The following is a 16,346-nucleotide window of genomic DNA, read 5'->3' on the forward strand; positions in this document are numbered from 1 at the left end:
GGCTCGCGTCCGTGGTAACCAGGATCAAATCCTGAATTCCGAACCTGCGACCCTCCAGAAGGTGAGCACTTTGCAACCACCACAGGAGAGAAACTCTGGCCCCTGGGGACAGAGTTATTTCCGATGTAAGTGCAGATGGGACCCGGACCACTTGTCCAGAAGGTCCCATTGAAAAGTCCTTGCATGGAACCTTCCGAAGGAAATGGCCTCGTAGGCCGCCACCATTTTTCCCAGAACTCGAGTGCATTGATGAACTGACACCCTTTTCGGTTTTAGCAGGTCTCTGACCATGTTCTGGATGTCCTGGGCTTTCTCTATTGGGAGGAAGACCTTCATTTGTTCCGTATCCAGTATCATACCTAGGAACGGTAGTCGAGTTAACGGAATCAACTGTGACTTTGGTAGATTTAGAATCCAACCGTGTAGCTGGAGCACTCTCAGAGAGAGCGCCACACTGCTCAGCAATTTGTCCCTTGATCTCGCTTTTATCAGGAGATCGTCCAAGTATGGGATAATTGTGACTCCATGCTTGCGCAGGACCACCATCATTTCCGCCATTATCTTGGTGAAAATCCTCGGGGCCGTGGAAAGTCCAAACGGCAATATCTGAAATTGGTAATGACAATCCTGTACAGCGCATCTCAGGTATTCCTGATGGGGGGCATATATGGGGACATGAAGGTACGCATCCTTTATGTCCAGAAATACCATAAACTCCCCCTCCTCCATGTTGGCTATTATCGCTCTGAGTGATTCCATTTTGAATTTGAATCTTTTTATGTACAGGTTTAGGGATTTCAGATTCAAAATAGGTCTGAACGAACCGTCCGGTTTCGGGACCACAAATAGGGTTGAGTAGTAACCTCTTCCCTGCTGGTGCAGGGGAACCTTGATTATCACTTGCTGTATACACAGCGTTTGAATTGCAGCTAACACTATATCCCTTTCCGATGTGGAAGCTGGTAGGGCCGATTTGAAAAATCGGCGTGGGGGCACCTCCTCGAATTCCAATTTGTAACCCTGGGAAACTATTACCAACACCCAGGGATTCAGGTCTGAACTGACCCAGGCCTGACTGAAAAATCGAAGACGTGCCCCCACCGATGCGGACTCCCTCAGGGGAGCCCCAGCGTCATGCTGTGGGTTTTGGAGCAGCCGGGGACGACTTTTGTTCCTGGGCACCTGCCGAAGCAGGTGCTCTTTTGGCTCTGCCCTTACCTCTGGCGAGGAAAGAGGATCCCCGACCTCTTCTGGACTTGTGCGACCGAAAGGACTGCATCTGATAGGGTGTTACTTTCTTTTGCTGTTGGGGAACATATGGTAAAAAATTTGATTTACCTGCTGTAGCTGTGGAAACCAGGTCCGTCAGCCCATCCCCAAACAATACATCACCCTTATAGGGTAGTACTTCCATATGTTTTTTGGAATCCGCATCACCCGTCCATTGGCGAGTCCATAAGGATCTTCTCGCTGAGATAGACATGGCATTGGCCCTAGAAGCTAGCAATCCAATGTCCCTTTGAGCATCCCTCATAAATAAGACTGCGTCTTTTATATGGGCTAGAGTTAAGAATATAGTATCCTTATCCATATTATCAAATTGATCTGTCAGCTCATCTGTCCAAGCTGCAATTGCGCTACACACCCATGCCGACGCAATTGTCGGTCTTAGCACAGCACCCGTATGAGAATAAATACACTTTAAGGTAGTTTCTTGCCTGCGATCTGCAGGGTCCTTAAGGGCCGCTGTGTCAGGAGACGGTAGCGCCACTTTCTTGGACAAGCGCGTCAGGGCCTTGTCCACAGTGGGGGATGATTCCCAAATCTCCCTGTCCTGCTTAGGGAAGGGGTATGCCATATAAATTCTTTTGGGGATCTGCGGTCTCTTTTCCGGAGTCTCCCAAGCTTTTCCAAAGAAATCATTTAATTCATGGGATGCGGGAAAATTAATAATCTGTTTCATTCCCTTAAACATGTGTACCCTTGTGTCGGGGACCGAGGGTTCATCCTCAATATGCAACACATCCCTTATTGCCACAATCATACACTGAATGGTTTTAGTCACCCTAGGGTGCAATTTTACTTCGTCGTAGTCGACACTGGAGTCAGAATCCGTGTCGGTAGTAGTGTCTTGTGTTAAGGGACGCTTTTGAGACCCCGACGGGCCCTGTGAGTCGGTCCAATCCGAGGATTGACCCCCTGATGTCCCCCCTAAGTCAGCCTTATCAAGCCTTTTATGTAAAGATGCCACACTTGCATTCAACATATGCCACATGTCCATCCAATCCGGAGTCGGCACAACCGACGGGGACACACCACTCATTTGCTCCACCTCCTCCTTGGAGAAGCCTTCCGCCTCAGACATGTCGACATACACGTACCGACACCCCACACACACACACACACACACACACACACACACACACACACACACACACACACAGGGATTAACCTATAAGGGGACAAAACCCCAACCAGGCCCTTAGGAGACAGAGATAGAGTATGCCAGCACACACCAGCGCCTAAAAACACTGGAAAAAATATGACCAGATAGCGCTTTTTTATATATAATATACCAATTCCCACTCACTGCGTCGCTAATGTGCCCCCCTCCTCTTTTTTCCAGCCTGTGAAGTTCAGCAGGGGAGAGACCAGGGAGCCAGCGTTCATGCATGCAGCTTCTGTGGAGAAAATGGCGCTGGTTAGTGCTGAGGATCAAGCCCCGCCCACCCGACGGCGGGCTTCGGTCCCAGTGACTTTTCTATTAAAATGGCAGGGGATCTTAGATTTACTGCCTCCGCAGCATAATCTATCTGAATTTGCCCAAAAGTGAGGAATATTGCTGCCCAGGGCGCCCCCCCCCCTGCGCCCTGCACCCTTCAGTGCTGCTCTGTGTGTGTGACTGGGAGCAATGGCGCGCAGCTTACCGCTGCGCGCCTTACCTCATGAAGATCTGATGTCTTCTGCCGCCTAAGATGTCTTCTGCCTTCTCATACTCACCCGGCTTCTATCTGCGGCATCTGTGAGGAGGACGGCGGCGCGGCTCCGGGACGAACCCCAGGTGAGACCTGTGTTCCGACACCCTCTGGAGCTAATGGTGTCCAGTAGCCTTAGAAGCAGTGCCCAACTTGACAAGCCAGCTCTGCTTCTCTCTCCTCAGTCCCACGATGCAGGGAGCCTGTTGCCAACAGGACTCCCTGAAAATAAAAAACCTAACAAAATTATTTTTCAACAGAAAACTCTGGAGAGCTCTCTGCAGTGCACCCATTCTCCTCTGGGCACAAGATCTAACTGAGGTCTGGAGGAGAGGCATAGAGGGAGGAGCCAGTGCACACCCATAGTCAAAGTTCTTTTTAGGTGCCCTATCTCCTGCAGAGCCCGTCTATACCCCATGGTCCTTACGGAGTCCCCAGCATCCTCTAGGACGTAAGAGAAAATCAGTTTTCTAAGAAATAACGCAACCCCTACTGTAAATTATGAATATTCAGAAGACTGCTTGAAGATCCGTGACTTGTATAGAAGTAATACTTCTAATATCCATATACTTTAGGCAGTATGGATGGGGTAATGGTTAGCATTACTGCATCACAGCACTGAGATTATTGGTTTGATTCCTACCATGAATGTGTGGAGTTTGTATTTTCTCCCCGCGCTTGAGTGGTTTTCCTCCAGATGCTCCGGTTTTATCCCACAATCCAAAAAATACTGGTATGTTAATTAGTTCCCATCAAAACATTATCCCTAGTGTGTGCGTGTACATGTGTTTGGGACAGATTAGATGGGGCAAGTGGTTCTTATCTGCCGTCAAATTCTATTTTTCTATATGCTTGATGGCCATGGGGAATGAAGGACATCTGATGGGTATATAATGCAGAATGTGGGGGACATCTTATGGGCACATAAAGAGCATTCAGGATATATAATGGGTACATAGCATGGTAGGGATAAATGAGGGGCATATAAGGGGCATGAGGTGTACATCTCATGGTATAATAAAGGCACGGCAGAAATCTGATGGGCGTATAAAGGGCAGGACTCTGGCAATTATTTTGATTCTTATTCTGCAGTCCCACTATCATCTGGGAGCGCCATCTCCTATTTTCCCTGTCTATGTAAAATCTATCTATCTATCTATCTATCTATCTATCTATCTATCTATCTATCTATCTATCTATCTATCTATCTATCAATCGGAAACCCCCCTTTGAAAATCCTGCGTTTTCCCCTGCCTGGGCTGTGTGGTCTGGGGCAACTATCAAACTTGGGAACTCTGGACTGTCAAGCTTTTCCACACCAGTGGTCCTATGAAATGACCAAGGGTCCCTATGACCTGCATATTATACCAGAAAAGAAAAAACACATACACAAATTTCAAATAAACTGTTATGAGATAAATGGCTGCCCAAAGCCCACATTCACCATCCTCTTTCCCTATTACTTCATCCAAACTGGGAAAATAAACAGCCAAAAACATCCAGATAAACGGAAAAAAATAGGAAAATCAGTGATCTTCCTGCAGACTTGCAGATGACAGACCCGAGGTGACGACTACCAGGACTACTTCACCGCCACCAGCTACAGATCATTTACCATGTCGCCGGTTTTAGAATCCACCCTTTGAAAACTGAACCACTGTGAACATTCGGATAATTTTTATTATTTTTATATTTTTTGAGGGGGGGGGGGGGGGGTTGCATTTACACAGTGATGAATCAAGAAAGAACAACAAATATTTGATCTTATATTGACTAGTGAAGCGTTCTTCGGATTCATTAATTCAGTTGTCACATGGATGATAAAGTGATAGTTACACTGTAAGGTACTATTTATAGCATTTATTCAGTGCTGTTGTAAACTGTTATGTAATATGATTATGCACAAGGTACTATTGAAATATTTTATTGCTTTTATAAGCTTTCCTCTAATCTTCTTCCCGCCAGATACTGACCGCCAGTTGCCTGCACTACAGTGAACTAAAGTAACCTCTCTCTTGCAGATCTCCGCTGCCTCTGTCCTCATCCAGCCAGCATACAATGCACTCCCCTGTCAGACCACTCCTATAGACAGGCAACACTGACTGGCGGTTTGTAGAGACCCCTCGTGTCACTATAGTTTTACGTATATTAATGAATATACACACTGGCATATTAATACATTTATACAACTCGCAACACAGAGTACAGAGAGGGGGAAGGGAATACTTATTACTACATAGGAATTTTAGACGCTACTGCGTGGGTGGTATATAATAAGGGTGATATTATATATTATATTATGTACTGTAAAAAAAAAACTATAAAATGCAAATTATACATAAAACATAAAAAATAAGAATTTACTTACCGATAATTCTATTTCTCATAGTCCGTAGTGGATGCTGGGAACTCCGTAAGGACCATGGGGAATAGCGGCTCCGCAGGAGACTGGGCACAAAAAGTAAAAGCTTTAGACTAGCTGGTGTGCACTGGCTCCTCCCCCTATGACCCTCCTCCAAGCCTCAGTTAAGATACTGTGCCCGGACGAGCGTACATAATAAGGAAGGATCTTGAATCCCGGGTAAGACTCATACCAGCCACACCAATCACACCGTACAACTCGTGATCTGAACCCAGTTAACAGTATGATAACCGTAGGAGCCTCTGAAAAGATGGCTTCCAACAATAAACAACCCGATTTGTTTGTAACAATAACTATATACAAGTATTGCAGACAATCCGCACTTGGGATGGGCGCCCAGCATCCACTACGGACTATGAGAAATAGAATTATCGGTAAGTAAATTCTTATTTTCTCTGACGTCCTAGTGGATGCTGGGAACTCCGTAAGGACCATGGGGATTATACCAAAGCTCCCAAACGGGCGGGAGAGTGCGGATGACTCTGCAGCACCGAATGAGAGAACTCCAGGTCCTCCTCAGCCAGGGTATCAAATTTGTAGAATTTAGCAAACGTGTTTGCCCCTGACCAAGTAGCTGCTCGGCAAAGTTGTAAAGCCGAGACCCCTCGGGCAGCCGCCCAAGATGAGCCCACCTTCCTTGTGGAATGGGCTTTTACAGATTTTGGCTGTGGCAGGCCTGCCACAGAATGTGCAAGTTGAATTGTACTACAAATCCAACGAGCAATCGTCTGCTTAGAAGCAGGAGCACCCAGCTTGTTGGGTGCATACAGTATAAACAGCGAGTCAGATTTTCTGACTCCAGCCGTCCTGGAAACATATATTTTCAGGGCCCTGACTACGTCCAGCAACTTGGAGTGCTCCAAGTCCCTAGTAGCCACAGGTACCACAATAGGTTGATTCATGTGAAACGCTGAAACCACCTTAGGGAGAAATTGAGGACGAGTCCTCAATTCCGCCCTATCCGAATGAAATATCAGGTAAGGGCTTTTATAGGATAAAGCCGCCAATTCTGATACGCGCCTGGCTGAAGCCAGGGCCAACAGCATTACCACTTTCCATGTGAGATATTTCAAATCCACTGTGGCAAGTGGTTCAAACCAATGTAATTTTAGGAACCCTAAAACTACATTGAGATCCCAAGGTGCCACTGGAGGCACAAAAGGAGGCTGTATATGCAGTACCCCTTTGACAAACGTCTGAACTTCAGGCACTGAAGCCAGTTCTTTCTGGAAGAAGATCGACAGGGCCGAAATTTGAACCTTAATGGATCCTAATTTTAGGCCCATAGACAATCCTGCTTGCAGGAAATGTAGGAAACGACCCAGTTGAAATTCCTCCGTAGGGGCCTTCTTGGCCTCACACCAAGCAACATATTTTCGCCAAATGCGATGATAATGTTTTGCAGTTACATCCTTCCTGGCCTTGATCAGGGTAGGGATGACTTCATCTGGAATGCCTTTTTCCTTCAGGATCCGGCGTTCAACCGCCATGCCGTCAAACGTAGCCGCGGTAAGTCTTGGAACAGACAAGATCCCTGCTGGAGCAGGTCCTTCCTTAGAGGTAGAGGCCACGGGTCCTCCGTGAGCATCTCTTGCAGCTCCGGGTACCAAGTTCTTCTTGGCCAATCCGGAGCCACGAGTATCGTTCTTACTCCTCTCCTTCTTATGATTCTCAGTACTTTTGGTATGAGAGGAAGAGGAGGGAACACATATACCGACTGGAACACCCACGGAGTTACCAGAGCGTCCACCGCTATTGCCTGAGGGTCCCTTGACCTGGCGCAATATCTGTCCAGTTTCTTGTTGAGACGGGACGCCATCATGTCCACCTTTGGTTTTTCCCAACGGTTTACAATCACATGGAAGACTTCTGGATGAAGTCCCCACTCCCCCGGGTGGAGGTCGTGTCTGCTGAGGAAGTCTGCTTCCCAGTTGTCCACTCCCGGAATGAACACTGCTGACAGTGCTATCACATGATTTTCCGCCCAGCGGAGAATCCTTGCAGCTTCTGCCATTGCCCTCCTGCTTCTTGTGCCGCCCTGTCTGTTTACGTGGGCGACCGCCGTGATGTTGTCCGACTGGATCAATACCGGTTGACCCTGAAGCAGAGGCCTTGCTTGACTTAGGGCATTGTAAATGGCCCTTAGCTCTAGGATATTTATGTGAAGAGACGTTTCCATGCTTGACAACAAGCCCTGGAAATTTCTTCCCTGTGTGACTGCTCCCCAGCCTCTCAGGCTGGCATCCGTGGTTACCAGCATCCAATCCTGAATGCCGAATCTGCGGCCCTCTAGAAGATGAGCCTTCTGTAACCACCACAGGAGAGATACCCTTGTCCTTGGAGATAGGGTTATCCGCTGATGCATCTGAAGATGCGATCCGGACCATTTGTCCAGCAGATCCCACTGAAAAGTTCTTGCATGGAATCTTCCGAATGGAATCGCTTCGTAAGAAGCCACCATTTTTCCCAGGACTCTCGTGCACTGATGCACTGACACTTGTCCTGGTTTTAGGAGGTTCCTGACTAGCTCGGATAACTCCCTGGCCTTCTCCTCCGGGAGAAACACCTTTTTCTGGACTGTGTCCAGAATCATCCCTAGGAACAGTAGACGTGTTGTTGGAATCAGCTGTGATTTTGGGATATTTAGAATCCACCCGTGCTGACGTAGCACTACCTGAGATAGTGCTACTCCGACCTCTAACTGTTCCCTGGACCTTGCCCTTATCAGGAGATCGTCCAAGTAAGGGATAATTAATACGCCTTTTCTTCGAAGAAGAATCATCATTTCGGCCATTACCTTGGTAAAGACCCGTGGTGCCGTGGACAATCCAAACGGCAGCGTCTGAAACTTATAATGACCGTTTTGTATCACAAACCTGAGGTACCCTTGGTGAAAAGGGTAGATTGGGACATGGAGATAAGCATCCTTGATGTCTAGAGATACCATATAGTCCCCTTCTTCCAGGTTCGCTATCACTGCTCTGAGTGACTCCATCTTGAATTTGAACCTTTTTATGTAAGTGTTCAAAGATTTTAGATTTAAAATTGGTCTCACCGAGCCGTCCGGCTTCGGTACCACAAACAGCGTGGAATAATACCCCTTTCCCTGTTGTAGGAGGGGTACCTTGATTATCACCTGCTGGGAATACAGCTTGTGAATAGCTTCCAATACTGCCTCCCTGTCGGAGGGAGACGTTGGTAGAGCAGACTTCAGGAACCGGCGAGGGGGAGACGTCTCGAATTCCAATTTGTACCCCTGTGATACTACCTGCAGGATCCAGGGGTCCACTTGCGAGTGAGCCCACTGCGCGCTGAAATTCTTGAGACGGCCCCCCACCGTGCCCGAGTCTGCTTGCAGAGCCCCAGCGTCATGCTGAGGACTTGGCAGAAGCGGGGGAGGGCTTCTGCTCTTGGGAAGAGACTGCATGGTGCAGTCTTTTTCCCCTTCCTCTGCCCCGGGGCAGGAACGAGCGGCCTTTTTCCCTCTTGCCCTTATAGGGACGAAAGGACTGGGTTTGAAAAGACGGTGTCTTTTTCTGCTGAGAGGTGACCTGGGGTAAAAAGGTGGATTTTCCAGCCGTTGCCGTGGCCACCAGGTCCGATAGACCAACCCCAAATAACTCCTCCCCTTTATACGGCAATACTTCCATATGTCGTTTGGAATCCGCATCACCTGACCACTGTCGCGTCCATAACGTTCTTCTGGCAGAAATGGACATCGCACTTACTCTAGATGCCAGGGTGCAAATATCCCTCTGTGCATCTCGCATATATAGTAATGCATCCTTTAAATGCTCTATAGTTAATAATATACTGTCCCTATCCAGGGTATCAATATTTTCAGTCAGGGAATCCGACCAAGCCACTCCAGCGCTGCACATCCAGGCTGAGGCGATCGCTGGTCGCAGTATAACACCGGTATGTGTGTATATACCTTTTAAGATATTTTCCAGCCTTCTATCAGCTGGTTCCTTGAGAGCGGCCGTATCAGGAGACGGTAACGCCACTTGTTTTGATAAGCGTGTGAGCGCCTTATCTACCCTAGGGGGTGTTTCCCAACGTGCCCTAACCTCTGGCGGGAAAGGGTATAGTGCCAATAATTTATTAGAAATCAGCAGTTTTTTATCGGGGGAAACCCACGCTTTATCACACACCTCATTTAATTCATCTGACTCAGGAAAAACCACTGGTAGTTTTTTCACACCCCACATAATACCCTTTTTTGTGGTACAGGTTGAGTATCCCTTATCCAAAATGCTTGGGACCAGAGGTATTTTGGATATGGGATTTTTCCGTATTTTGGAATAATTGCATACCATAATGAGATATCATGGTGATGGGACCTAAATCTAAGCACAGAATGCATTTATTTTACATATACACCTTATACACACAGCCTGAAGGTTATTTTAGCCAATATTTTTTATAACTTTGTGCATTAAACAAAGTGTGTATACATTCACACAATTCATTTATGTTTCATATACACCTTATACACACAGCCTGAAGTCATTTAATACAATATTTTTAATAACTTTGTGTATTAAACAAAGTTTGTGTACATTGAGCCATCAAAAAAACAAAGGTTTCACTATCTCACTCTCACTCAAAAAAGTCCGTATTTCGGAATATTCCGTATTTCGGAATATTTGGATATGGGATACTCAACCTGTACTTGTAGTGTCAGAAATGTTCAATGCCTCCTTCATTGCCGTGATCATGTAACGTGTGGCCCTACTGGACATTACGTTTGTCTCGTCACCGTCGACACTGGATTCAGTATCCGTGTCAGGGTCTGTGTCGACCATCTGAGGTAACGGGCGTTTTAGCGCCCCTGACGGTGTCTGAGACGCCTGAACAGGCACTAATTGATTTGTCGGCTGTCTCATGTCGTCAACAGTTTTTTGCAAAGTGCTGACATTGTCACGTAATTCTTTAATTACTACCATCCAGTCAGGTGTCGACTCCCTAGGGGGTGACATCACTAACACAGGCAATTGCTCTGCTTCCACATCATTTTCCTCCTCATACATGTCGACACAATCGTACCGACACCCAGCACACACACAGGGAATGCTCTGATAGAGGACAGGACCCAACTAGCCCTTTGGGGAGACAGAGGGAGAGTTTGTCAGCACACACCAGAGCGCTATATATATACAGGGATAACCTTATATAAGTGTTACTCCCTGTTATAGCTGCTGTATTTATATATTAGCTGCCAATAGTGCCCCCCTCTCTGTTTTACCCTGTTTCTGTAGTGCAGGACTGCAGGGGAGAGTCAGGGAGCCGTCCTTCCAGCGGAGCTGTGAAAGAAAATGGCGCTTGTGTGCTGAGGAGAAAGGCTCCGCCCCCTTCACGGCGGCCTTTTCTCCCGCTTTTTTCAGGAAACTGGCAGGGGATAAATGCATCCATATAGCCCAGGCGCTATATGTGATGCATTTTTTTTTAGCCATATAAGGTTTTTATATCGTTTTTATTGCGTCTCAAGGCGCTCCCCCCCAGTGCCCTGCACCCTCAGTGACCGGAGTGTGAAGTGTGCTGAGAGCAATGGCGCACAGCTGCAGTGCTGTGCGCTACCTTATTTGAAGACAGGAACGTCTTCTGCCGCCGCTTTCTCCGGACCTCTTCGCTCTTCTGGCTCTGTAAGGGGGCCGGCGGCGCGGCTCCGGGACCCATCCAGGCTGAACCTGTGATCGTCCCTCTGGAGCTAATGTCCAGTAGCCAAGAAGCCCAATCCACTCTGCAGTCAGGTGAGTTCGCTTCTTCTCCCCTTAGTCCCACGATGCAGTGAGCCTGTTGCCAGCAGGACTCACTGAAAATAAAAAACCTATTTAAACTTTTACTTCTAAGCAGCTCAGGAGAGCCACCTAGCTTGCACCCTTCTCGTTCGGGCACAAAAATCTAACTGAGGCTTGGAGGAGGGTCATAGGGGGAGGAGCCAGTGCACACCAGCTAGTCTAAAGCTTTTACTTTTTGTGCCCAGTCTCCTGCGGAGCCGCTATTCCCCATGGTCCTTACGGAGTTCCCAGCATCCACTAGGACGTCAGAGAAAATGTGCATACACTTAATATAAGAAAACAAAGTAAATGACCAACTTAATATACAAACAGGGTAATAATACGCAGTGTAGTTTTGGACTATAACGTCTGCGCTGATGTCTGATAATACATATAGATATAGTGCAATGTCAGTTTCCCATACACCGTACACTGTCTATTGCTGCCCCACTGGCACAAATACCAGAAGAATTCTATCTGCATGCAGGGAAATCCCTACTGATGCTAATGTTATAAGGCTAGTGTCAGCAATGCCAGCCAGCTCATGAATGTTTTACAGTCATCGACCATAATGACCGGGGGCCATTACTAATTACACAGCACTGGTCTGCTTCTGAACACTGTAATCCTTGGCATGCCATTCCTGTGCCAAAAATACATTTTATTGAGCAAAATGCATCATCATACGGTTGTATTTCATGGGCTTATTTGATCTCCATATATAGCACTAATGTCTAGTATTGGCAGAATTGTGGTGGATATATCCTATAAATCAGAGTTCCGAAAAGGGGCTACAAGTGTCGTACAACACCAGGGGCTTTGGCAGCACAATGTAGCTCATGATATATAATATCTGACAATATTTATTCAGGTAGAGGACCCATTTGTTTATGTGGCAATGGGCCCTGCACTGAAAATTCATATTCACCTATTAGTAACGTATTTTGTGCATTACTATAAAAGAAACCTTTCAAATGTTTCACCGAAAAACTTTGCTTTATTATTTTAATAAAAAATGGTTATTTTCCTAAAATGATTTACAATTATATACTCTTGTTTGTGCTCACTGCAAAACTTCCTCCTACACACAATGATATAGTCATAGAGGAACATTATCCCCCACACTGAGCACAGGACTCAGAAGTTTGCCTTGCAAATGTATTGTCACATTGCATGTACTCATGGATTGTCAGCTTGGATCTGTGTGCATTTATAATAGTGGTCTATCCACTATGTAATATGTATTGTACTGCACCAGGCTAGGAATGTATCAGTACATCTATGCAATCATATTAGAGTAGTATGGTAGTATAGATAGGCACTGTGCATCACAATGACACCTTCTAATCATTATTACCGTTATCTATAACATGAATGAATTGCTCCAAACTCTAGTAATAGATGTATGAGACAAACAGACAGACAGATTGTTTGATATGAGATAGATAGATAGATAGATAGATAGATAGATAGATAGATAGATAGATAGATAGATAGATATGAGAAAGATAGATAGATATGAGAAAGATAGATAGATAGATAGATAGATAGATAGATAGATAGATAGATAGATAGATATGAGAAAGATAGATAGATATAGATAGATAGATAGATAGATAGATAGATAGATAGATCGATAGATAGATAGATAGATAGATAGATAGATAGATATGAGAAAGATAGATAGATAGATAGATAGATAGATAGATAGATAGATAGATAGATAGATAGATATGAGAAAGATAGATAGATAGATAGATAGATAGATAGATAGATAGATATGAGAAAGATAGATAGATATGAGAAAGATAGATAGATAGATAGATAGATAGATAGATAGATAGATAGATAGATAGATAGATAGATAGATAGATAGATAGATAGATAGACAGATATCAGCTGGATAGATATGAGCAGATAGATAGATAGATAGATAGATAGATAGATAGATAGATAGATAGATAGATAGATATCAGCTGGATAGAGATGAGCAAATAGATAGATAGATAGATAGATAGATAGATAGATAGATAGATAGATAGATAGATAGATATCAGCTGGATAGATATGAGCAAATAGATAGATAGATAGATAGATAGATAGATAGATAGATAGATAGATAGATAGATAGATAGATAGATAGATAGATAGATATGAGCTGGATAGATATGAGCTGGATAGATATAGATAGATATGTGAGAAAGACATAGATATGAGAGAGATATATAGATGGATTGATGGATGGATGGATATAGATAGATAGATAGATAGATAGATAGATAGATAGATAGATAGATAGATAGATAGATAGATAGATATCAGCTGGATAGATATGAGTAGATAGATAGATAGATAGATAGATAGATAGATAGATAGATAGATAGATAGATAGATAGATAGATAGATAGATATGAGCTGGATAAATATGAGCTGGATAGATATAGATAGATATGAGAGAGAGACATAGATATGAGAGAGATATATAGATGGATTGATGGATGGATAGATAGATAGATAGATAGATAGATAGATAGATAGATAGATAGATAGATAGATATCAGCTGGATAGATAGATAGATAGATAGATAGATAGATAGATAGATAGATATGAGCTGGATAGATATGAGCTGGATAGATATAGATAGATATGTGAGAAAGACATAGATATGAGAGAGATATATAGATAGACAGATAGATAGATAGATAGATAGATAGATAGATAGATAGATAGATAGATAGATAGATAGATAGATAGATAGATAGATATGAGCTGGATAGATATAGATAGATATGAGAGAGAGACATAGATATGAGAGAGATATATAGATGGATGGATAGATAGATAGATAGATAGATAGATAGATAGATAGATAGATAGATAGATAGATATGAGCTGGATAGATATGAGCTGGATAGATATAGATAGATATGTGAGAAAGACATAGATATGAGAGAGATATATAGATAGATAGATAGATAGATAGATAGATAGATAGATAGATAGATAGATAGATATGAGCTGGATAGATATAGATAGATATGAGAGAGAGACATAGATATGAGAGAGATATATAGATGGATAGATAGATAGATAGATAGATAGATAGATAGATAGATAGATAGATAGATAGATAGATAGATAGATAGATAGATAGATAGATAGATATCAGCTGGATAGATATGAGTAGATAGATAGATAGATAGATAGATAGATAGATAGATAGATAGATAGATAGATAGATAGATAGATAGATATGAGCTGGATAGATATAGATAGCTATGAGAGAGAGACATAGATATGAGAGAGATATATAGATGGATTGATGGATGGATAGATAGATAGATAGATAGATAGATAGATAGATAGATAGATAGATAGATAGATATGAGCTGGATAGATAGATAGATATAATATAGATAGCTAGATGGATAATGTGCAGCTGTATAGTGAGTGTCAGCTCTGCAGGCCCATGTTCTCTCCTCAGCAGCACTCACCGAGGCGTCCTCCCCGGCATAGTGGCTGATGACCCGCAGGCCCCCGGGGTGTCTCCGCACCCAGTCGCTGATGTTGTACACCTTGCGGTTTATCACAAGCCACTTGTCCGTCTTCGTATTGTGTTTCTGGATCTCCTCCCAGTCATAGCGCGGCTCCGGCTTCACACACACAGCGCCGCAGCCCTCCCCGTCCTGCGCCCCCTTACCCATGCTGTGTCCTGCCCGGGGGCACTCAGTGCCGGCGCCCCGCTCCTGCTCCTGCGGGGTATAAAGTATCGTCAGATCCTCCTACCACAGCTCATGTCCAGCTCCCATCTCTGTGCCCCCCCACCCTCCCCTCACCCCCAGCCACTAGAACCCATCCCTGCCCTCGGCACCCCCAGTGACTGTGCCACTCTACTCCTGCCCCCCCCCCCCCCCATGTCTATACCACCCTATCACTGCCACCCCATGTATGTGCCCCTCTGCCCTGTCATCTGTACCCGCTTGTGACTGTGCCACCCATCCCTGCAGCCCCCAGTGACTGTGCCACCCTATTACTGACCCCCCCCCCCCCCGTGGCTGTGCCACCCTATTCCTGCACCCCAGTGACTATTCCACCCTATCCCTGCACCCCCAGTGACTGTGTCACACTAACCCTGCACCCCCCAGTGACTGTGCCACCCTATCCCTACACCCCTTAGTGACTATGCCGCCCTATCCCTGCACATCCCAGTGACTGTGCCACCCTATCCCTTCCCTTTTGCAGTGCACCTCTCAGTGACTGTGCCAACGTATCCCGGCACCCCCTATACACTTTGCCCCCCCCCCATTCCCAGCCTTCTGAACTCCCCAGTCACTGTGCCCCCCCCCCTATCCCGCACCCCCAGTCACTGTGCCCCCCTATCACGCACCCCCAGTCACTGTGCCCTCCTATCCCATACCCCAGTCACTGTGCCCCCCTATCCCGCACCCCCAGTCACTGTGCCCCCCTATCTCGCACCCCCAGTCACTGTGCCCTCCTATCCCACACCCCAGTCACTGTGCCCCCCTATCTCGCACCCCCAGTCACTGTGCCCTCCTATCCCACACCCCAGTCACTGTGCCCCCCTATCCTGCACCTCCAGTGACTGTGCCCTCCTATCTCGCACCCCCAGTCACTGTGCCCTCCTATCCCATACCCCAGTCACTGTGCCCCCCTATCACGCACCCCCAGTCACTGTGCCCTCCTATCCCATACCCCAGTCACTGTGCCCCCCTATCCCGCACCACCAGTCACTGTGCCCCCCTATCTCGCACCCCCAGTCACTGTGCCCTCCTATCCCACACCCCAGTCACTGTGACCCCCTATCCCGCACCCCCAGTCACTGTGCCCCCCTATCTCGCACCCCCAGTCACTGTGCCCTCCTATCCCACACCCCAGTCACTGTGCCCCCCTATCCTGCACCCCCAGTGACTGTGCCCTCCTATCCCGCACCCCAGTCACTGTGCCCTCCTATCCCACACCCCAGTCACTATGCCCTCCTATCCCACACCCCAGTCACTGTGCCCCCCTATCCTGCACCCCCAGTGACTGTGCCCTCCTATCCCGCACCCCAGTCACTGTGCCCTCCTATCCCGCACCCGTCACTGTGCCCCCCTATCCTGCACCCCCAGTGACTGTGCCCTCCTATCCCGCACCCCCCGTGCCCCGCC

At 46.2% G+C, this 16,346-nt stretch overlaps 1 protein-coding gene across 1 annotated transcript in view; it reads right to left on the reverse strand.

Moving 5' to 3' along the window:
- LOC134968865 (fatty acid desaturase 2-like) overlaps window positions 1-16,346 on the reverse strand; it is a 65,955-nt gene that overhangs the window by 49,503 nt on the left and 106 nt on the right. The window contains exon 2 of the mRNA XM_063944401.1: window positions 14,673-14,930. Coding sequence (XP_063800471.1) covers window positions 14,673-14,882 — 210 coding nt within the window. The 5' untranslated portion in view covers window positions 14,883-14,930. The remainder of the gene's footprint in view (window positions 1-14,672; window positions 14,931-16,346) is intronic.

The sequence above is a fragment of the Pseudophryne corroboree genome, chromosome 11 (genome assembly GCF_028390025.1).
Source record: "Pseudophryne corroboree isolate aPseCor3 chromosome 11, aPseCor3.hap2, whole genome shotgun sequence".
In the NCBI taxonomy this organism is placed as follows: Eukaryota; Metazoa; Chordata; class Amphibia; order Anura; family Myobatrachidae; genus Pseudophryne; species Pseudophryne corroboree.